Genomic DNA, 23,765 nt, shown 5'->3' on the forward strand with positions numbered 1-23,765 from the left:
ATAACGTAAATACCTACCTACCTACCTACCTACCTAAAAATATCTATCTTAAACCTCACCATGCTCTGCTGTCTACATCCGGTTTGAACTGGTTATTACTTCCACAATATTCCAGTTAATTAATATTCATAAAAACGTCACTCAGGGTAAGAGTCGCATGCTATATAACATTTCTGACACACTGCATCAGCATCGTTTTATTTTTAAATGTATAAAATGTGTGACGTGGATTTCCAGCAGAGGGTGCAACTCACACTCCAAACATAGGTGATAAATACACACTGAAGTGATTTCTTCACATTTCCTCTTGTACCACACATGATCCAGTTTCACATGTTTTCTTGTGATGCCTGTGTGTATTTCTTGCCCAAGACTAATTCAAATAATGACTACATCTTGAATGTCAGTGTTGTATTTTTTTAGTGTTGCCATGTTATGTGAAAGTGAGTCAAGTCACCCCCCTTTTAACCACTTCATCCCGTCCACTCTCTGTCAGCAAGCTGCAGTTAAAAAAAAAAAAAAAAAAAGAAAAGCACACATCCAGAATTCACCGGGAACTATGATTAAAGTGTAACTTCCCATTTCTTGCGGTCTTTATGAATGCGATGTATCACCGGTTGCATGTTTCGGTCGAGTCACAGAACAGGAAATAAGAGCGAGGCTCACGGGCAAAGAGCAGTATGCAGGCAGCAGCCTCTTCAGACACAGCACTGCTTCAAGGGTGTTTGGCAGACGTCCAGCGAGAGGAGACCAAATCAGGCAAGTAAATGAGTTATTATCCCACACAGGCTTCAGGCTCTGAAATTCCAGGATGAGAGTTCTTTAATTGTTGAGTCTGGGTTTATTTTAGCATAAAAATGTGATTTATATCTTTTGAACTGCAGCAACTTACCCTTTCCTTCTGTAAAGTGACACCGAATATGATGTTGTGAGGTTAGTAAAGTAATATTTTATTTTCCTTATTCAATATTCTTTTGGATTTTTCCCATGAATCTCACACCCTACACTTGATTTTTTTTTTTTTTTTTTTAAACATATTTTTGATATTCAAATATTAAGATTTAACTGTTTGGCTCAGGCATAAATTCAAAACACACATGCCCATGCTATTCTGTTGAGTTTATTTGGATTATTATTATATATTTTTTGGTCTTATATGTGTTTCAGGAGACTATAAAAAGCCATCCATACACTGGGTACTTCATGGATCAAACAACTCCTGAAAAGGCAAACTGAGATTGTTGGGTGACGTTGGACTGACGTGGAGTCGAGGTTAGTGAAGGCTTCCTGTTTTGCGGCAGTGTGCTGCTCCGTGAGCAAGTCAAGTTGTTTTGCAGCAAATGGAGAGCAACTTCCTGCCTCTGCACCAACATAGACGCTTTTCAGGCCCGTGTTTATACTCGTAGACTCCAAACTGAAACCACAGCAGCTTTTCTTGTAAACTAGTATTGTTAAGGCAAAGTGTAACACGAACAGCTGGACAGGCCTGTGGGGCGCAGACACAAGGAGCACAGCGACCGCTGGCTCACCGTCTCAGTTTGAAGTGACTGCTGACAGTCAATCAAATGACTGCAAATAGATAAAAGAGATCCGACCGCAAAACAAATACAAAGATACAAAAAAATTATCATAAAACAACTCCAAAGACCCAAAATGACCAAAAAGCAATGACAAAAAGAACCAGTGACCAAAAAGCAATGACAAAAAGAACCAGTGACCAAAAAGCAATGACAAAAAGAACCAGTGACCAAAAAGCAATGACAAAAAGAACCAAAGTCACCAAAAAGCAATGACAAAAAGAACCAAAGTGACCAAAAAGCAATGACAAAAAGAACCAGTGACCAAACAGCAATGACAAAAAGAACCAAAGTGACCAAAAAGCAATGACAAAAAGAACCAGTGACCAAAAAGCAATGACAAAAAGAACCAGTGACCAAAAAGCAATGACAAAAAGAACCAGTGACCAAAAAGCAATGACAAAAAGAACCAGTGACCAAAAAGCAATGACAAAAAGAACCAGTGACCAAACAGCAATGACAAAAAGAACCAAAGTGACCAAAAAGCAATGACAAAAAGAACCAGTGACCAAAAAGCAATGACAAAAAGAACCAAAGTGACCAAAAAGCAATGACAAAAAGAACCAGTGACCAAAAAGCAATGACAAAAAGAACCAGTGACCAAAAAGCAATGACAAAAAGAACCAAAGTGACCAAAAAGCAATGACAAAAAGAACCAAAGTGACCAAAAAGCAATGACAAAAAGAACCAGTGACCAAACAGCAATGACAAAAAGAACCAAAGTGACCAAAAAGCAATGACAAAAAGCACCAGTGACCAAAAAGCAATGACAAAAAGAACCTAAGTGACCAAAAAGCAATGACAAAAAGAACCAAAGTGACCAAAAAACAATGACAAAAAGAACCAGTGACCAAAAAAACAACTATTGACACTCAAAATGATCACAAAACTACTACAAAGACCCAAAATGACCAAAAAGAACCAAATTTTCCTGCCAAAAGGACACAAGGTCAAAAGAGGTCACATGTTTGTTTTTGTTTTTTTATGGTATTTGTTTATTTATAACATCACGTTTCCTCTATTTGGCAGCTCCAACATGCGTTAGCTCCGGGGTGAGGTGTGGGGGGGGGGGGCCACGCGGCTGCACCGGAGCATGGCGCTGGTGTCGGTGAAGTACGAGTTTGAGTACACGGCGAAGGACGGCCGCCACGTGTCCATCAGGCCCGACGAAAGCTACATCCTGGTCTCCAAGACGAACGAGTTCTGGTGGCACGTTCGCAGAGACCTGGACACGAGGCCCTTCTACGTCCCCGCGCAGTACGTGAGGGAGCTCGCGGCACTCAGGGAACACCGTCCCGCTCCTGACAAGATGAATTCATGGGCCGACGGAGAGCCGGTGGACGTGACTGACGTGGAACCAGCCCGGGGGGCTCCGGATACTCCGAGAAACGCCCACCGCTTCTCCACCTTCGGTTTCTGCGACTACGTCCCAGACGTCCCAGGCGAGGCTCTGAAAGACGTGCGGGCGGCCGGCAGCTTCGCACGCAATCCGACTGGACTTTCGTTGACTTCTGCGCCTCTGAACAGCGAAGACCTGTACGCCGAGCTTCACCCGCGGGGGTCAAAGGTCAGACACGAACAGCACACGCCAAAAAGCCCGCCGCCGGACGATGCGGCAGAGCGGACGCGGGCTTTTGAGGATGACGAGGATATGGACTTCCCTTTGCCGCCTTCGCCCGGATATGACTTCATACCGCGGGTGAACGACACGTTCCCAGAGATGCCCGAACCCGACGCTGCAGCCGACGCGTCGGCGTCGGAGCGGCAGCCGAGTACGAATCAAACTGCAGAAGCGACTTCTTCTGCGGATTCACCTCCCACCGTGCAGGTGAGACTCTCATGCAGTCCTACTTTAGTCTTTTGTTTTCAGTCATCACTGTTCATAGTTCCCTCAAGCGTGTCACTGAGGTTTTACAGCCACCAGAGGGCGCAATTTCATCATGCAACACTGCGGAGGACGCCGCTGCAACGGTTTTCAGCCCCCTTTTAGATATTTGAATGTTTTACAGCAGTTACGACTATTTTTAGAATTTTTTTTTTTTTTTTGTTTGTTCCACACATTCATACTCGTCAAAAACCTGCTGCCTACGTTACCCATAATGCACCAGCTGCTAGTCTCGAGCCTAGATGAGGAGCAGGTCACAGAGGTCACTTCTTTTCTTACTCCACACCTCCAGTTTGTTGTTGTTGTTGTTGTTGTTGTTGTTTTTTGTAGTCCTCGGCATCTGACTCCGACTCAGGTGACGTCACTCGAGTCAACTTCATCTGGAGTCACTAAATTTTGATTTTTATATATATATATATATATATATATATTTATTTATTTTTTTAATTTTTATTATTATTTTTTTTTCATTGCAACTTTGCCATTCAGTAGTAAACTACTGCTCAAGACTTGTAATCAGGATTTTGATGTGTTAAAAAAGAAAAAGTGGAATTCCCGTTTGATTACAGTACTTGAGTAAATATGCTCAAGTTTCATTCCATCTCTGATTGACAGGATCTGATCTGATCTGATCTGATCTGATCTGATCTGATCTGATCTGATTTCATTTCACGAGACTGAACTATAAGTTGGTTTTGACACTTTTCGCCGTGCCCGACTTTGAATACCGTGTCGGTGAGTCCAGTGTGTGTGTGCCAGCTCATCAGCATATGAATGGCGCTCGTCCCCTTCAGGACATTTTCAATGGACCGAAGGAGGTGTTCCTTGAATACCTCCGAGGAGAGCAGCTGATTTCAAGAGCTCCCTTTCTGCTCGGCGAAAGTTTCTGCGGGTGCGGAATCACTTTTTCCCGGGTGCGTATATTTGGTTTACATTCCGACTGAACTTTTTGTTTTTCCTTTTTTTTGGGTCGCGCGCTTGTCAAACTTGGTGAATAGTTCAGGAAAGAGGTTTGCAGTGTGTGGGTGTGTGTGTGTGTGGAGGGGGGGGGGGGGAAGTTAGGCGGCTTCACGCTGGAAGAGCAGCAGGGTTTTTGTCATCATCTTTGTCAAACGCAGTGAGAACAGGTTGTAAACAGGTTTGTGTGGCCTCTCCTGAAGGGAAGGAAAGAGTTAAACCCGAAAGCTGCCAGCCACTCCCAAACCTCCAGCTGCTACCTGGTTTCCAACTCAAGTCCTGACGATCCTGGGAATTACCATTACGCGCACCGCACCGATGAAACACTTGCGAATCACTTTTTTTTTGGATGTAGTCTGGTGAAAAAATAACCGTGAAAAAGTTTTCTTTCAGGTAAGTTTTCACGACGGTTGCTGTTTTTTTTTTGTTGTTTTTTTTTTTTTTTGCACCTGTTGCAAGGTTACGGGATTGAGTGACGTCACGGAGTTTGTAAAAGGAGAAAGTGTTTGATCAGGATTGTGCTGCAGTTGTTGTTTTACTGAATGTCTGTGGCACTTTTGGGTCATGTAATGGCTGCAGCCTCTCCCGGTGTACCCGCTGGTTTGGTGTTCATCGTTGTACTCTGTAATTTACAGCTTCAGTGGGAAGACTTGTGCCACCGAAAACACATCTGATGTAACAACTAAAGATGATTTTCAAACCGCGCTCTCGTTATAACTTGTTGGCGTTTTCTGTGGAAACATGAATGAAATCCCCCCCACACTTGTAACAGCACTGCGGATGTTGCCAGGACCCCTCAAGTGCATTAATTCTTACCCCCACAATGGAGGGCCATCTCCATGGTGATGTGAGGGGGTCTGGCCTGACTCCCAACAAGTAGGGCTTTGGAGCTCTTAGTGCCAGCCCTGCCATGCAGTTGGCGTGTGTGCGCATATGTAATGTGCAGAACTTGCAATTAGCCCGAATATAGGTCACTTAATATGGAGGGTGTGTAGGCTGCTCTGTGGTCTCAGATGGGCTGTTCAGTTTGGTAAGTGGATGACGAATCCAGTTGGGAATCTAAAAGTTTGGTTGGTTTTAACTTGCAGAAGTCAAACTTGAATTCAGGCCTGTTTTTTTTTTTAATTAAAATTTTAAAATTTTTTTTATGATGATTGTGATTGTTGTGCTTATGTGGAGCCTTTACATTATTTCACAGTCTGTCTTGGAGCTTTTGTGGCACTAGCGTGTCTGCACTCTTTGGAAACGCCCCCCTTAACTTCCGTGATGGATACTGAACACATGACAAAGGAGTCTTTATCACTTAAAGTTGAGATAATCATCACCGGTGGTCCAATGTTCGATTGATCCGCTCGTTGTGTCTCCGGCCGAGTCCTTCATGTTCTCAAAAAGGAAGTGTGGGAACCTTCTCCGACAGCATATCGAGAGAGCGTAGTCATTCCTGCTGTTCTGTGGAACAGACCAAATGAAATACCAAGAAACTGCTCCAACAGGTCGTGTGAGCGTCTCATCAGACCTTCCTGTACAGAACACCCGTTGAACATCAAGTGTGTGAAAACAGGTGCATGAAGCTTTAGCTCCCTGGTGAGGGAATGTTTTGCCGTTTTGCCAGAGCTGTTGCACATTTTGTCTGCAGTCTGTGCAGCACACAGATTTGAACACATGTTTCCTTTTGAACTATATATAGAATGCTCTGTCACGGCAGAGAGTTGAGCAGGCCTAGCTCCAGTTTGTGCCTCCAATGTGTCACCTTTAGTCACAGTCGAAACTTGCCGCTGTCCCGAAGGCGTTTACTACATTTGGTCTGAAACTCGGGATGGGTCGTGATTTTCAAATCGTCCTTAAAATATAAAAAATTGTTTATGTGACTATCGTTTCATGTCAATTTCCCTCTTCTTCTTTTTTTTTTTTTTTTAACCAGGGTCTGGTAGTAATGTGTTACTACCAACCAGAAGGTGGCAGTAATGCACTGAAAAGCTGTTTGCAGGCAGCATAAGCTTATGTTACACAAATATGCTTATGAATGAAACGATTGGTGGATACAGCGTTGTAAAGTGGTTCTCACACCCGGCGTGTCAGTCGAGACGAGCAGAATTTATCATGACTTTTGCCTTTCATCTCGTCTCGACAGTCTCTTCGACACATCGCAGAAGTGATCTAGAAAATAATGTAAAATCACTCTGAAGGATGCTTCAGCTGGTCTTAGTCAGGACTTGCATTCGTCATATAGCCGGAAATGTCTCTCCTCTTTATGAAATGCTTTTTTAAAAGTTGTAATGAAGCGCTTGATTACAGTGATTCCATCGCTGTGCACATCCCACCTGGAAGACAGTTGTGTTTAACTACAGTTATTAGTGCAAAGCAGAAGTTTCCCAGAACCAAACACCACAACTGAATGTTTTAGGCAAAACTCTTCTCCGTGTGTTGATATTTATTTGCACCTGTAGCTGAATGTCAAGGTGCCATCTTCTGCAAAACGGTGGGGTTTCAACTTCAGTCGGCTCTTGTGCAGTTTCCCTAGAGAGCATTGCAACAACTTAGATATTTCCTCTCCTACACAGAAAACCTACAAAGTAAGAGTGGGAGAAATCTTTCAACAACAGGCAACATCAGCAGTTTTTGTTTCCTGCACATCGGCATGCCAACCCGTCCCGGGGAGCAAAGATAAGATAAGCGGATGGATTCCACATTTCTGGAGTCCTCCTAGATTCTGGGCCGTGATGAGTGTGTGATGTAAGAGGGGTTGGGGGATGGAAAGGGGAGGCGGGGGGGGAGAGCCAGATTGATTCAATAGCTCAACTGTGTGCTTTGTGGCGTGATTTGGGCCCCAATTTGGTCCTCCCATTGTTTGATTGGATGAGTGCTAATGTGGTTAAGTAATCAAGCAGATTGCTGCTTCATGCATTGCTGAGGGCACAGAGTTGCCTGAGCTGCACTGAAAGATTTCCACTCTTGAAGCTCGTAAAAATGATTAAAAAGTAGTTATTAGCATAGCCGTCCAAGAAAAATCAGTTCTGTGCAATCGGTTTTTTTCATAGCAGACGACTGCTGCGTATGTATCTGCAAAAATCAGACTCAACAGTCTCATCTTTTCAAGGTTTTTCTGAATAGCAAACGATCCTCTTGAGGCACTCGATTCCAAAATGTTTTGGATGTTTTAGAAAAGCATTAATTCCCAGCAGCCAAAATATACACTGAAACTTACAAGGCAAGGAAGCATCGAAGTTACCCTGTGACCTCCGACCGGATTTGCGATTAACCTTTAGACCAAAAACATGCACGCAAATACCCCCAAACTGCTCTGACTTCTGTCTATTAATGTTGTAGAAGGAAGTGTTGATTGGACAAGCAAAGAAAAACTAGACTTCCTGTTTTGAAGCCTCGTGGACTCTGAATATTTAACAACAAAAATGTCTCATAGTAGTCGAGTGTCACATTTCTTTGTGTGAACCGACTGCTTCCCTTTAATCCTCGTTATTGGCCGAGTTGACCTACTGGAAGAGGATCGATTACTGTACACTTTTTGCTCACGTCGTACTTCTCATATTTTATGTTTCTTCTGTTGAGTAAAAAAGGCCATGTTTCTTTAAAAGCTTTGTTTCCATTGCTGTCATTTCCTTTAAAAAAAAAAACACCAAAAAAAAACACATTTGTTAATCATATGCGCACACAGTCAGAAAGTAGGTTGAAGTGACCTGCCCAGTTTACGCTGCTCCCTCTATCTTACCCCTCGTCTGTGTCTTGTTTTCATTGTCTCTTTCTGCTTTTGGCTGTCAGCGCACACAGACAGTTACCCTCTACCCCCCTATCCTGCGCACAGGAATTCATGCACACACACACACACACACACCCACACACACACACACACACACACGCACGCACACGCACACGCGCATCTCACCCTCAGTCCTCACACAGCCCCTTCCTGCTGCTATTGTAACAGAGCTCACAGTTCTCCTTTCTGTCTGTGCTGCAACTGTCACAGCTGCTGCGAGAGGAGGATGTGTGTTTGTGAGTGTGTGTTGCTCACCTCTCTCCCATCTCAAGTTGATTGAATGTGGTCGCACGGTTGAGGTCTCGTTGTCCATTCGTGTGTTTAATTTTTTTTGGGGGGGGGATTTATGGCTCCTGTGGGTAGTAGGACCTAAAACATGGTGGAGATGTACTCCAGGGCTTGGTCGAGGCAACCGACCAAGCGGGGCTTGACTCTGCCGGTGGTCCCTCAGGTACGTGGCTACGCTGCAGCTTCTGTATCTCGATTATTACATTTAAGTGTCTGTTGAAGGCGTTCTTTGTATGATCTTTAATAACTGTATGCTTCCTGTTGTGCGTAACGGTGTTTCCTCTACACATCTTTTCTTTTCCTGTACTGAGTAAATTTGCGTAATTAGTGAACTGTATATTTAGATGTTGGTTTCGTTTTTCAACATCTTGAGTTTGGAATTCAAAGACCCGTTTAATTTCTTCGGGTGTTAAAATGTCATTGGTGTCAGTCTCATAAATATAATCTTCTTCTGACATGTGACCCACAAACTCAATGTTGACGAGTTGAGGTCTGAATCTCCATTTTGCCCGCTGGCGTCTGCTATTTCACTTCACGCTACAAACAAGTGTTAATATCACGATGACCACATCAGAGAGCTAAAGTTGATCTTTAATGTCATACAGAACTACACCACCGACTGCAACTGCGTCAAAACGCAACAGTGACATAAACAGAGCTGATATTATTCACCTGTGCACTTCTAAAAATAGGTCACATGATCAATGGTCAGCTCAGAAATACGAGCACAAGTAAAAGACCTGAATCCAAAAGCCCTAACTTAAACCACTTAAACACTACTTGTGAAAGTTGTTTATTTTTGTTGATTTCCTGTTTTTTTTTTTTTATGAAACATGGGCCCTTTTTCAAAAGGGGCCACGAGTTAAAAATCTGTTTAATCTTTGACACGCCATTCATTTTAGAAAACAATATTTAACTTTTTACGTCAAATCAGTCGGTAAAAAGGGAAGTACAACATCTCTGTGTAAAATATGATAAGAAAGTTATAAATAGAAAAATAAGTAGAGCTCAAGTGTGTCAAGATTGTAATTAAGTGTTTGAGTTCATGTGCGTGTACAGGAATGACATAGTGGAACAACGTGGTACCAGTCTTTTCACATGTTTGCATCCTGGAGTTTGTTGATGTATTTGCCTGTGTGTGTGTTTGTGTGTGTGTGTGTGTGTGTGTGTGTGTGTGTGTGTGTGTGTGTGTGCGTGCGCACACCGCACACTTAGTTTTCCTTTCCTTTTGCAGTCGTGTTCCAGTGGTTTGTTCCAGAGGATGCGGAGGGGCATTCCAGCGGAGCTATTTCAGAGATCAATGATGCAGCTCTTTTCATTTCCTCTGTCTGCCTCTGTGCAGGCGTGGTGCGTGTCCTTCCAGATCAATCTGTTTCGGGGTCACTTGTCTGACCGTCCGCATCGACTGCCTCAGAGTTACATTTGAGATCAATAACAAAGCAACGTCAGCAAAGTTAAAACATCGAACAGCCGAATAATAATAACTCGCGGTATAATGCGTGAATACTCCCTCTCACCTTGTTTATTCACGTTAATCACTTTTATTTTCATCCCCTGGGTTTCTCTGTGTGTGCAGTGCTGCAAGACATATTCGGATGCTTTCCTTGAGTAGTAAATACTCAAGTCAACAAGTCAAATTCTGCATTCTGCAGCGTTATTAGTATCAAAAGTAAAAGCACTTTTGCAGAGAAAAACATCTTTGATATTGTGATATATTATATCATAGGATTACTATCACCAATTATGTGTAAGTAGCCTCATACTGTTGTTGTTGTTGGAGAAAGTATTGACCAAATGTTAACGAATCTATTGAGCCGTTAACATTGCTAAAACTCTAGTTTCATGAAGAGTTTAAGCTCTAAACATTTAATTTACTGCTAAACACTATTTTTTTTTTCAAAGTTTTGAAAAAAATCTGCAAGTAAACCTAAAAACAAGAAAATGTGAGGCAGGTTGCTTCACAAAAATTATGAAAAAAAAATGAAAGTTTTTATTAGAAACTACTTAAAGCAAAGATACTTATGTGGAAAACAGGCTGGAATATTTATACTACACTGTCAGTTTTCACTTTTTAAAAAGAAAAAATAAGACTTTAAGGATTTGACCGGCATAAAAGGACTTAATAACATTTGTGCACTGAACAAAAATCTAATAAATTGAAGTGCAGTAAAAGTATTTGCCCCCCCCCCCCAAAAAAAAGTAGAATAGTAAAGTATAAGTATCTTAAAATGTAATTTAAGTACTGCTTGTTAAGCCTGTTCACTGCTGTGGCTCCTTAATAGCTATACATGTTTATTTGTGATGAGCGCATAAAGGACTCGGGTCTTGGTAAATATAGAAGAGGCTCGCTGTGAGACTGGAGGCAGTCTGAGCGTAGTCTGAAGAAGAATATTCATGCCACCATAATGGCGTACGATAAGTTCTGCACGATTTTAAAACGCAAGAGTTTCTTGATGAAGAATAACGGCCTCATTCAAGCAAAGGTGAGGTAACAATTTCTAAAGAAAAACTTGTATTAATTTTATTTTGGCGGGGTGTTTCTGCAAGACTTAGTTATTGCAAAACAGCCTGAGCAGTGCTGAGGACAGAAACAGCCTGCTATCGCTCTCGTTGGCGTTCTTTAAGCAAATTAGTTGTGTTGATGGGCTCTATTTTGCATGCCATGTTCCTGCCATGCAGCAGTGTGGAATCATGTGAAGCTCTATTCATGACATGGAGGACTCGATAACTTCCTTTTGACAAATTGGAAAAACTGAAAAGACTGTTTGTTTTGGAGCAATGAAAAACTGACGAGTGATTATCCATTAAAGGACGAGTGGCTGCTACATTAGGATCAAGTTAATGTTCGATGATGGTGTCGGTGAAGTTTAACTCAGTTTTCAGTGCCCCACGGTTGGTCTGTGGTCAGCTGTTGTCACTTCTACGGTAGTTCATTTTTTATTTTTAGTCCAGCGCTCGACACAATCGCAAACAAAACGCACCACAGATGATCTACTTTGGCAGGAAGTACACCTGAGAACTTTGGGGCATTGTTTTCACATTCAGAGCCTTTAACTGTTTTTGTGTGGTTGTTTGTGGGCACAAGAAATGAGAGTAGAATTAGGTATTGATCATTACTGTGAGAAGAACGGCTCTGTGGCGCGCGCGCGTGTGTGTGTGTGTGTGTGTGTGTGTGTGTGCGTGTGTGTGTGTGTGTGTGTGTGTGTGTGCGCGCGCGTGGGTGTGGGTGTGTTTCAGCTCTAGGCTACTTCCTGTGCTTGGGTAGATGCAGAAGGATGACTTATAAAGAGCTATAGTGAGAGTAGTGGGCTGAAGCCTGGCTGATGCTTGACGCCTACTTTCATCCTGTGTTTACAAGTGCACCAAAGTGACAAGTGTGTTTGTTTTATCTCAAATTTTGTCTTTACAGAAGCGCACACGCTGTTGCTACATGATCTATTATTTCTTGCACAGCAGAAGCAGCTGTGGATGTACTCGAGTTAGCTTCTTTTTTTTGGGGGGGGGCCTCTCCGCAGGTGCAGAATGAAAGTCTCCGCTCGGCCGTGTACGTCAACGTAGCACAGCTTCGCCAAAGCATCTCAGAGACTCCCCCCTCAGCTCCTTCCTCCTACTCTCCTTCCTACCTTGACCCGGAGGGATGGGAGGTGCACGTTGACCAGGACAGTGGACAGGAGTACTACTACCACCCCGCCTCGGGGCGCACCACCTGGGACAACCCCTTCCTAGACTCCCCCACGGACCCCGAGCCGGCGGAGGAGCCGTGTTCCCCCTCGCCTCCTCAGTCTCTTGCCCATTCTCCGTCCACCGCCTCCCCCACCGCGTGGACCTCCGACTGGGAGCAGCTGGTGGATGAGACCACTGGTCGCCCTTACTTCTACAACTCCATGTCTGGGGAGACGTCCTGGGATCCTCCGGAGCAGCTGAGCCCGTACCACCCTCTGATGGAGCCTATGAGCGTGCACAGGTTTCACCAGGACGGGCCGGTAAGGACAGCCTGGCTGCTCCACTTAGCCACTCTCTCTGTCTCCTCTTTTAGCTTCACCCAGGGGAAAGCTGTAAATACAGTCTGCTTTTAATGGAATTAAATCTCCTGCACCTACATAGCAGACAGGACTCATTTTCATTAGGAAAGCTCGGACTCCCAGGGCAGAGCGTCCCCAACAGTCGTCCCCAGTAGTGTCCATCACTCTAAATGAACAGAGACATCTGTCCTCATTTTACATTCACTAAAAACACTGTTTTTCTGGAATATCCAGAATTTTGGGGGGAAATCAGGGAATTTGGGGGAAATGTTCAAATGTTCCAATGCATTTATATTGATACATATTGAAATTACATCACACCTTTACATTTTAACATCAGTTTTTTTTTTTCACAACGCCAGCAGCAAGTGACCCCATTTTTTCCCCTTGACTGACTTTCCTGAGCTGAAGAAGCAGCGTTAATGGGCCAAGAAAGAATAATACTTTGAGGTCATGAAAATGACGTGACTATTTATAAAAGTGAAGGAAAAGTCTTCCAGCTCCAGATCGGAGTCACGGAGGGAAATTATTCATCACAAACAATATATTTAGGAGACATGTTTGTTGATTAATTCAATGGTTTTCAGCCTAGAGGTCTGGAGTCAGCAAGGGAGGATAAATACTCTTATTTGCTCCCTAGACTTAGAAGACGAGATTGATCTCATTCAGATATGAAGCTGAAGCCAGGAGCTCATTGACAGTCACAATCCAGCCTCTGGAGCTCCACAGAAACTCCAGGACTTAACTGTACCTGGACAAGAAATAGCATCATAATGCCCCCCTGGACACAAAAATAATTGTTTTCACTTTTTTGGCACAAAGTACACAAAAGAGATTAAACAGGTTAATTAGCGGGCTCCAGAGGTACTGAGAGGTGGATTCTGTGACTTTCAGACTGGGCAAGGCTAACTGTTTCCCCTGTTTACAGTCTTTATGCTAAGCTAGGCTAACGGGCTGCAAACTGTAGTTTCATATTTTGACAAACAGACACAGTTTCATTCTTTTAATTCAATTCATGTCAAGTTTCCTGAAACTTTCAAGTCTGGGAACTTTAGGGAAAAGTATATACTAAGTGCATGTTAACGTGTGTGTTTTAATGTCCGCTGTTTTTCCACGTCTTTACCCCCCCACCTCCACTCCCACCCCCCACAGCCTCCTCTCCCTAATGAGGACTACCCCTCGGAGGATTGCCCAGCTGCTGACCCTCCGGAGCCCAGCGAGGAGCTCCAGGCCATGGGCCCTCCCACCCTCCCTAAAGAGTACACCCTCAGCCACTTGAGCCGGACCATCATTCCCCGGGCCAACCTGGACCGCAGCACCCCGGCAGGCTGGAATCTCACCGTGGATCCCAACGGGACCTGGGTGTTCACCAGCGAAAACTCTCCGGATCAGGTGCGTCCACACCACAAATGTCGTTTCTGCAGTTAAAAATTAGCCTTTAAAACAATTGAATAACATGACTTGCTGACGTCTCTGGCTTTTTCAGAGATGTTTGATTGCGGGAAGTATTTTTAGTCATCCTGCAGAGGTTGTCTGAGATTGTTTGATGTCTCTTCCCTCTCTCATTATCCACAGAGACATGCTGCTAGTGTAGTTAAGAATAAAGCTTCGGAGAAAATGTCAAATGCTGCATTATTTGACCTCATCACACCTGTCAAGTCACTGTGAAGGGAGTGTAGCTGTGGAATTAATCACTTTTGGAAAGTTAAATGCACCTTCCCAGTTTAGACGTCTGAAAGGTTTAGCTGGAGGGGGTTCAGACGCCATTCAACCGTCCAACAGGCCTTTTGTTTGAAGCATGATGATGCCTTTACATTGTGAAACTACACACATTGTGAAACAAGTGTAATCTCAACAGATCATGACGCGGCTGTGTACATTTTCCATCTGTATGAAAAACCGAATTACCTTTTTGAAATATTCATTTAATACGAAACTTGCGTACGAAAAATTATTATACGATTGAGGAGCTTTTCACAAGTTTCAGTCAGTAAAAATACTTTATTTCGTCTTTTTTTTCGTGTCGCATTGAGTCAATGTTAAACTAAGAAATCTGCTTTGTGTGACAGTGGATCAAGTCTGTGGATGACCGGGGGCAGACTTACTACTACCTGAGAGACGGCTCCAGGTCTCAGTGGAACCTGCCAGAGGTAAAGATCCTTCGCTGCTTAACAAACTGCAATAGATGGCTATCAGGGTTTTTAATGTGTTTTTAATGCCAGGGTTCACCGATGTGCAAATATCCCACTAAAAGAAGCTCTCCCCAGATACTGTTTTGCAAGAACACCATTGCAGCATCATGGCCCCGCCACTTGATTGGTTTAAAGAAATGCAAACAAACAGGGACATTTTTATGCCTCTGCACCGGCAACAGCTATAACCGGCGATATTATGTTTTAAGGTTGTCTCAGATTGTCCTCCATTCATCCATCTGTCCAATTCTCATGAATACAATATGTCAGGAATGGCGTGAGATTTAGCACAAATGTTCACTTGGACTCGAACATGAACTGATTAGAATTCAGTGGCCAAAGGTCAAAAGTTACTAATACTCTAATTATGGCAAAATCTCGCATGTCTAACAGGATAAAAAAAAAAAAAAAAATGAATGAAGTGGTGGCATTATATATCCTAAAGATCAAAGGTCAACTTCACTATAACAACAAAATGTTCTTCAAAACATTTGTCCGCCTTTTATTCAGCACCGCAACTCAGGAACAGAAGGGGGGATTGTGACCACATTTCACATTTTAACACGAATCTCGGGTGTCCACCTTGAAATTGTGCTGATAGTATTGATCTTCTGTGTTGTCGCGTTGAAGATGGGTGTGAAGCATTCACGCTTTAGAGTTTGTAAACTAAACTAAAGCTGTGTTTTGTCCCTCTCAGGCCCCTGTAGCTCCCGGACCGTTCAGAGTGGAGAATGGCGTTGAGACAGAAAAGATGTCAGTCATCAAAAACTGGAGACACACCATGGGACCGGCTCAGCTCGGCTCTGCCCAGGATGATGGGGTACACACACACACACAATCTCAGACCTACACGTACATGTACAAGCCTCATCACACATCCAGGGCGTGTCTATCGGTTTAAACGGAAAGATTCAGTTACGCAGAGGTAGCGAGGGTGAGTCCCTGTTTAACAAGCAACACTACCAGGTTTTTAACCCTTATTTAGCAATGCACATCAACTGCATCACGCTTATTTACAGAAACAGCCAGAGGACGGAGAGGGAGAGGGAGATGCAGGGCTACATTTGCACTTGCAGTTCCTGGAAACAAATAAGTGCTGCTGCTTGCTGCTCTCTCTTACCAAACAACTCCGCTGAAGCAGTCAGGGGTTCAACACCTTTGCTCAAGGGCACAGCAGGGCAGCAGGGTGGTGTCAGATTTTCTTCACTGGATATGACAGTTCATGCTCAAACTCAGAAAAACAGGCCAAGATCACAAGTACGCAAACGTACACGGACCTTTTAACCTCTTTTAGCCATAAAATGTCTGTTTTTGTTCATGTGAAGATTAAAACCAAAATGTTTTATTTTATTTGACACAGAAACACCACCACACCCTCATAAAAATGAGAAAACAACTAAGTTGATGAGTAAATACATTATTAAATGTATTATGTCCTTGTTTAAAGTGTTTTTTTTATTTTGTTTGGATTCAAAAAAATTTACAGTTATTTTTGACAGTCACCCTAAAAACACAATATAAGTAAATATAATATAAGTATAAGTATGTGATTAAGTTATTGAGGCCTGTTTTAGATTTGAGATCATCTGGTCTGGCTGGTATATTTTTTATGAATCGTAAATCTTAAAATCTCCTCTTGCCCCCCCCCACCTCCACCCCACCCTCCCACCCCGTCACTCAGAGGTTCGTCCCGACCCACAGGAGGAACACGTCAGACTACAGCAGCGATAGCTCCAGCACAGGAAACTCTCCAGAGACGCAACATAACGTGAGTCTGATGACACTGATTACCTCCAATAACTCATAGCTGAAAAATGAATTGAGCTCTGTGACCATCCCCACCTCCCACCCCCCCCCCCCCTCCCCCTCACCCCCGCCACTGTATCTGAATGGTGCTCTGTGTCTCTCTCTGAAGGTTTTGGGGTTTAGAGTGTGGAGAAACCCTTATTATCTGACCTCCAGGTGGCTGCGCTATAACGTGGGTTGTTAGTTTGTTCACCTGAGCTCCATCCATAGATAGCTGCGTCTATCTATGACGGGCAAAAGGTGTGACTTCACATCACTCGAAGAAGCATTTGTTGCACTTGACTGGTTTCATTTCCTGCATCAGATACTTGCATTCATTTCAATCACCCTGTGATCTCTCATATATGATGGGGTGTATTCCCCCCCCCCCGGGAAAGGGCGAACCCTTTTGTTGTTTTGCTGTTGTTGTCGCCTGAATGTGCATCTCTGCAGATTTAATGGGCTGAAGCAGATTCAGTTGTACAAAATGACAAACTGTGCATCTAAAAATATCAGACGTGCACATTAAAGAACATGTATGGTGATATTTAACATTTTTCTTCCTGCTGTTAATGAGTCTAAAAATAGTCCTCGAGAAATGCTCTATTTTCTCTATTTGGGAAAAACTACATTGTCTAGTTGTTTGAGAATATTACTGAGCCAATTTTAATGATTATAGTATATACATGTAAGGTTTATGAACATAATTTTGTTTGGCGTGAATGAGCCATAAAGTTCGGTGTCAAACAGGTTAAGGAAATCATTGTTAAGATCAAGACTAGGTCTTTTCATTAATTCAATTTTTTGTGTGACATTAACAACAATGTAGAATCTCACTAGCCTCAGCCTCCAAGATTTAACAGTGCGAACTATCTGTTCTACTGTTTTTTTCTATAGTGATGTTGAAGCTACACATTCACCGGTCAAATTTGACCAAATAAACAAAATCTTTAACTTTTAACTTCCCCGCCTCATTCAGGTCCCCAATGTGGCTCGATACAGAGACGGATGATTGAATTTTTCACTTTTTAGGGTTAGGGTTAGATGGATTTATTAATTATAATAATTGTGCACATATTGTTGTGTAGAAGTTTGGCTGTGAAAGCTTTGTGTCGTAATCTGAATCAGCATGTTTTCACTGAAGAACTTTGTGCTACCAGAAGTTTGTGTCCCTCATATCATCACATGATTTAACTTTAAACAGAAGCCTACCAAGTGCACCTCGTCCGAAAAGATTTAAAATGTTATATTTTACAACTTCAGGTGCACAACTTGGAGAAAGCTGGAATCCTCAACAAAACGAAAGTGTCTGAGAACGGGAAGAAAGTGAGGTGAGCCCGAACATCGCTCTGAGGTTTTTTTTTTACTCTCTCGTGTTTCAGTTTGGGTGCGTTCGGTTCATGTGTCATCTCCCCCGGAGCTCTCCATTGTTGTGTTTTTGTTTTTTCTCTGTTAATTATGGTTATTCCCCCATATTTCAGGAAAAACTGGATGCAGACGTGGACGGTTCTCCACGGAGGAGTGCTGACCTTCCACAAAGACCCAAAATCTGCAACGACGGGGGCGTCGGTACGATGCACACTTTGTATTAACGATAGAAGGACTCGCATGTTTGTATGCGAGGACTCACCGGTGAAGACGTGTTAACGAGAAGCTCTGACATGCGTGTGCTGCATTCCTGCTCATTTAGCATTCTGTACATTTCTGACAGGGTCGTGACTTAGTTACATCCTTTTATTTTACACTTTTCTTTTCCTTTTATAAAGTCAATACAGATTTTTTTTTTTTTTTTCAAATGTAACTTCACATTTGTATACGATTTTTACACCTTAAGGAGGGAAAAGAAACACTAAACTGCAGTCGGTGCCAGCTGGTGTGTTACCTTTTTGAGGAGTGACAGCGCAGACGAGCCCTCGGGTCTTGAGCTGACGGGGACAGTCACAGCTTTTGTTTAGCGCAGCTCGCCTCTAGGAATGCGGTGCCGTCAGTTTCGTAAACATTATTTTTTCTTTTTTTCTTTTCGCCATGCAGAACAAGACCAATCAGATTGTTCCGGAGGTGACGGTGGATCTACGAGGAGCGACGATTGGTTGGGCCTCGAAGGACAAGTCCAGCAAAAAGAACGTCTTAGAGGTGCGTTGGTTTGCCGACAGCGAACACAACGCATTGTCTTAAGCGAGCAAAACATGCGCTCATGTTCTTAAGCAGCGGTTCCATAAAAGTGCAGCCACAACATGACATCATACTCTCCGTTTCAGTATTAAAGTTTCGGTTGTGAATTAAAGGAGATTGTCTATAAATGGTCATTTTTAAGTCACCTAATTATTTCCCTTCATTCTCCTCTCCTCTCTAATATTTTCTCCGCTTCAGTTAAAAGGAAGGAACGGCGTGGAGTTTCTGGTACAGTACGACACAGAAAGCATCATTAGTGACTGGCACAAAGTCTTAATGGACACCATACGACAACTTGTAAGTCCTTGCATCATTTCACGTAACTGATAACAGAAAATTACCATAAATTATACTGCAAAAAAAAAAAAAAAAAAAAAAAGTACCTTATTAACTCAATTCTGTCTGTAATTGTTTTGAATTATTGGCTTGTTTACTTTATTTTTTTACCGTTTTATGCTCATACGTGTTGATTAAATATGAAGCTACAGACAGGAAAAGGTTAACTTAGCATCGAGGCTGGAAACAGGGAAAACCGCCATTGATGCTGTGGTTGAAGGTCAATACTTTTCCTCATCTTTATGCTAAGCTAATATAATGTTCTGTCTGCAGCCATTCACTGAATGGACACGTATGCATCTCATATCTCTGCAAGACAAAAAATGTTGAACTATTTCTTTAAAACAAGTGTTGTTTCAGTGGATTATGAATATTTAGATTTGTTTCCAGTTTAAATAAACTTTTAGTTTGATTAATTTCCCAAACCTATGCATCTCTCATCTAAAGTTGTCAAAAATATTAATTAAAAAAAGTTACACTTTAAGGACTTTAATACAAACAAAAACTATTTATTTATTCAATCGTCTTACTGAACTAAAATGAGATCATTTTCATGAACAGAGTTGCTGAGATATCATCCGTCTTAATTAATGGTGATAAATGTGTTGATATTGTGCAATATTTCAGTTTGATTCTCTTGCTGTGTTTGTCCGTGTTCATCAGGAGTACCAGGACCACCACTCCGACGAGGAAGACGCAGACTTGTACGAAAAGATCGGCAACCCGGAGCGAGACGACAAGCTCGGAGGCGGTACAGACAGACGGAGATGTAATTAGAACAAACCACATTTTGCTGCTAATTTAACCGCGGCACGATATACGTACTCACTTCGACCCAGTTAGATGCATCGGGTCCTCTGAGAGATGCGGTTTACCACAAGTTTTAAATGTCTGCTGTCGCTCTTGTTCAGCCACCAGGCCGACCGTCACGCACTCCTCCAGCTCTGCAGGGGAGACGGACCAGAAGAGGGTTCGGACCAAGCTGATGAAGTTCCTCATGAAGCGTCCCACGCTGCAGTCGGTCAAAGAAAAGGGCTACATCAGAGGTAACGTCGCACGGGAATACGCTGTAGTTCTTCACAGGCTGGGGCTGATTTGAATGGGAGCGAACGGAAAACAAAGGCAGACGGTGGCTGTAGAAATATCTTTCGCCTCAAGAAAATGTATAAAGAAAGAATTATTAGTTTATATGAAGTGTTTCCTGACCTGACGGTGAAGGACAGTGAATGGCTCTTGACTGTCATACTGGCGTAAGTGCTGGTTGTAAGTAGCTGTAACTGAACAGACCGTCTATCTTTTCTGTTGTTAATGTTCAGAGTAAGGGATGGGAAGAATAACATGTTTTTTTTTCTCCCTGCTGTGTAAATAAGAGCTTTTCTGTTTATATTTTCCCGAGAAATGTATGCATTACCATGAGCGGAATAAATAAAAATGAAAATTAAATCTGTGATGTTTCAGGTGACACACGCACCTTTAAAAAGCTGTTTTTATTGTCCCACACGCATTTCAGTTTAGTTCAGTTTATCTCTGATTTTTATAAACGTGAACGCAATAAAGATAATAAAATAGTTGTGGACATTAAAAGTGCTGTTGCTATATGATTTATATACAGCAGAAAACAATTAAAAAAAAAAAAAAGGTCTGTGTGGTCTAAAAGAAGAAAAACAGCGACACAAAATAAAATGAAATTGATTCACGTTTATTCATATCTTCAATATTAATTAGTTTTACTGCTACGAATAATAATGTTTTTCTTCCCTGCAGACAATGTGTTTGGTTGCCATCTGGCCACTCTGTGTACACAAGAGAGGACCACGGTTCCTAGTTTTGTGGAGAAATGTATCCGAGCGGTGGAGAAGAGAGGTGATGCAGCGAGTTCATACCGAAAGCTGATTAATACAGAAGCCTGTTTGTTGTGCAGCAGCTGACCCGACAGGCGCTGATGATGTGTTGATTTACAGGTTTAGACATCGACGGACTCTACAGAGTTAGTGGGAACCTCGCCGTCATCCAGAAACTACGCTTCAAGGCTGATCACGGTAAACTCAAATTAGTGTTTCATGACACATTTACACTTATTAAACTTGAGTGCTACAACATAGTTCATGGACTGCAGTAGCTTTCTTTGGACAGCAGCGCCCCCTACTGTTTTAATGGCCTGTGCACCTGTTGTGTTCAAACAGAGGAACTGGACCTGGAGGACGGTCAGTGGGAGGACGTTCACGTCATCACCGGAGCGCTGAAGTTATTTTTCCGAGAGCTTCCCGAGCCGCTTTTCCCGTACAGCCACTTTAACAAGTTCATCTCAGCCATCAGTAAGCACACACACAAAAAAAAAAAAAAAAAATCAGAAAAAAAAATCCAGACATAATATATCACTCCTTCTAATCACCCCCTGTTAATAATGCTGCCGCTTCATTAAACTCACTGATCATTAACTTTTCTTCTGTTTTTCTAGGAATTCCTGATTACAACACAAAACTGGCTTGCGTTTACGATCTGGTTACATCCCTTCCTCCTCCAAACCACGACACCATGAGATTGCTTTTCGGGCATTTACACCGGTTTGTGTCACATTTTACCTCCTTCTTCGGCATATTTCCATCATATCAAGTAGCTTTTGACTGAAATTAACTTGAGAATCTTTAAAAAACGTCATTTTATTGGGAAGAAAAGTTGCTACTATTCCTGGTTTTAAAATTATTGTAAACTTTTTGGACTGTTTGATGAACAAAATGTGGCATTTAATGAGAGTAAGTTCTGGAGGACAGTTTTGATTGTTTTGTAATGCTTTATAAACCTAAAGATAAATCTAATAATTGAGGAAATAAATTGTAGAGTAGATGATTTTTGTAAATAATCGAGCTCTGGAAATGGACATGTCTTGCCTTTTCCTCGATGAATTAAAACATTTTTTTTTTTTAATTAATCAAACTATAAAACTGTTCCTTCTCTCATCATTATTTCGTTGCTTCACCAGGGTCATTCAGTTTGGGGAAGACAATCGCATGACCGTACAGAACGTTTCCATTGTGTTCGGCCCGACGCTGCTGCGGCCGGAGATGGAGTCGGCGAACATCACCATGCACATGGTCTTTCAGAACCAGATCGTGGAGTTCATCCTGAACGAATACGAGCGTCTCTTCCACTCCAGCTAGAGCGGTCGCGAGCCTCCGGCGGAGACCCGGGCCAACTAGGCTCAAATTATTTTAAGTGCTACATTCACCTTTGCATGCACATCAGCAGCTTCAATGCGACATCTAAAATTTAAACTCCTCTTGTAAAATAAGTTTAAAAAAAAGAAAAAGAAAAAAGGGGGCCTTCAAGTTTAACCAGACTAGAAAAGGGACCTTCAGATGGTCTTTGCTGAGATTATTTGAAAGCGTGTTTAACCACTGTTTTGTCCGGACTTTCTCCATAGGAGGCTGACACTGTTAGAGCTATCTTTGGCAGTATTGCGGGATTGGAAGTCAGACCACACAGGTGTAGACAGGTGTCGTTTGGTTTCCCATCTCAAAAGCTACAGAGCTTGTTTTTTCGGGTCTCTTTCAGTCTTAGACTGCTCTGACTCCGTGAGGCTGCAGGTCGTCTAAATCTCATAAATCACTATCTGGAGGTTTTGTTATTTTTTTTTTTTTTTTATTTGTTTGTTTCTCTAAATCTCAGTTTTTAATAGAACCCAAGTTGAACCTTGACAAGAACGCATTAATGCTCTCTTTAAGAAAATGATCAATGATTGCTTTTATCTTTATTTTAGAAAGTTTAAAGACATTTTTGAATATTGTTTTGGATTTTAAGTTACAGTATATCGCATATGGCTATAACTGAGATTGTATTCTAATATTATTTTCATTTTTTTCAGCCTCACTTTTACCCCATGAATTTTACTGTAATATAGAAATGTATAAAAAGAATAAATATGAATACCAACATCTGGCTGTGAAGTAGACAGTGACATAGAATACTTGAGACCTGTAGATTATTTTCCACTGAATTGTAAAACACCATTTTTTCAGTCATGCTGTACTTAAAGAAACTGTATAATAACACCATAGAAATGTAAACTAGTGGTACATTTTTTTTGACAGTTGGCTCTAAAAGCCAGTCTGACCATGAAACAGAGAAGTGGATATTAAGAGATTTATAAACTGTAAATAGAAAATAGATGGCATATTTATGCTGAAAGTTGATGAAAATGCACAAACTATTCCATAATAAAATAACTTTGTTAAAAAACACTTACATCTGTGTGTTTATTCTTCTTGCTCATGAAAATGTTTCCTCAAACTATCAATGTACATATGGGAGGAATTCAGTTGAGTTACATATTTTTAAACTTTGATTTAACTGAGATGCTCTATTACAAAAGTATGTTTTGTTTGTTGATTATCAATCTGCAGAGCAGCGCTGTGAAAAAGTTATAGAGGCGTAGCAAAAATACACTTTTGTAGTTGAGTGTAAATATTAAATCTATTCCAATAAAATAGTAATAAAATATTTACTATTGCAGTTCTCAAGCCTGATAAATATTGTTATTGCCACTTTGTATGCACTTTCTTTGAACCTACTCGAATCTTTTTTGAAATAAGATCAGTTTTGTTTTGTATTCTGTATTTTTTTCTAGATAACTGATGTAATGATTTGTTTGAAACTCTGAATGACAAAAGAATCTCGAGGGGAAAAAAAAAAGCTTTCAATTTCTGCCTCCCTACTTGAATAAATGTACTTAGTAACTTCACCACTGGTAACTCATATAATTCTCATAAACTACTTAGA

At 41.9% G+C, this 23,765-nt stretch overlaps 1 protein-coding gene across 3 annotated transcripts; it reads left to right on the plus strand.

The window, feature by feature from the left end:
• The first annotated feature begins 540 nt into the window (after nt 1-540).
• Nucleotides 541-22,642, plus strand: arhgap27 (Rho GTPase activating protein 27). 3 transcript variants are annotated; one of them, XM_069160169.1, is made up of 21 exons: nt 541-759; nt 885-933; nt 1,168-1,272; nt 2,607-3,405; nt 11,998-12,465; nt 13,657-13,896; nt 14,574-14,654; nt 15,394-15,516; nt 16,378-16,464; nt 16,612-16,674; nt 17,745-17,812; nt 17,963-18,050; nt 18,513-18,614; nt 18,852-18,950; nt 19,653-19,758; nt 19,901-20,035; nt 20,754-20,852; nt 20,951-21,028; nt 21,173-21,304; nt 21,448-21,553; nt 21,970-22,642. In XM_069160169.1, the coding sequence occupies exons 4-21, from the start codon at nt 2,671-2,673 to the stop codon at nt 22,145-22,147; spliced, it is 2,988 nt and encodes a 995-aa protein (XP_069016270.1). In that variant the 5' UTR covers nt 541-759; nt 885-933; nt 1,168-1,272; nt 2,607-2,670; the 3' UTR covers nt 22,148-22,642. The 3 variants fall into 3 exon arrangements, with proteins under 3 accessions (XP_069016270.1, XP_069016272.1, XP_069016273.1); XM_069160171.1 differs by lacking the exon at nt 16,612-16,674 and having other exon boundaries at nt 543-759; XM_069160172.1 differs by lacking the exons at nt 541-759; nt 885-933; nt 1,168-1,272; nt 2,607-3,405 and adding an exon at nt 8,405-8,645.
• The last annotated feature ends 1,123 nt before the right edge of the window (nt 22,643-23,765 follow it).

This window comes from Embiotoca jacksoni, unplaced genomic scaffold (genome assembly GCF_022577435.1).
Source record: "Embiotoca jacksoni isolate LCO1_2020_lvr unplaced genomic scaffold, fEmbJac1.0.p SCAF_26, whole genome shotgun sequence".
Taxonomy (NCBI): domain Eukaryota; kingdom Metazoa; phylum Chordata; class Actinopteri; family Embiotocidae; genus Embiotoca; species Embiotoca jacksoni.

Excerpts from the sequence above, each read along its gene's own strand:
- arhgap27 (XM_069160169.1), top strand. The coding sequence starts at position 2,671 with ATGGCGCTGGTGTCGGTGAAGTACGAGTTTGAGTACACGGCGAAGGAC. Across the intron at positions 18,051-18,512 it reads CTGCAACGACGGGGGCGTCG|AACAAGACCAATCAGATTGT; the intron begins GTACGATGCACA and ends TTCGCCATGCAG. Across the intron at positions 20,853-20,950 it reads CCGAGCGGTGGAGAAGAGAG|GTTTAGACATCGACGGACTC; the intron begins GTGATGCAGCGA and ends GTTGATTTACAG.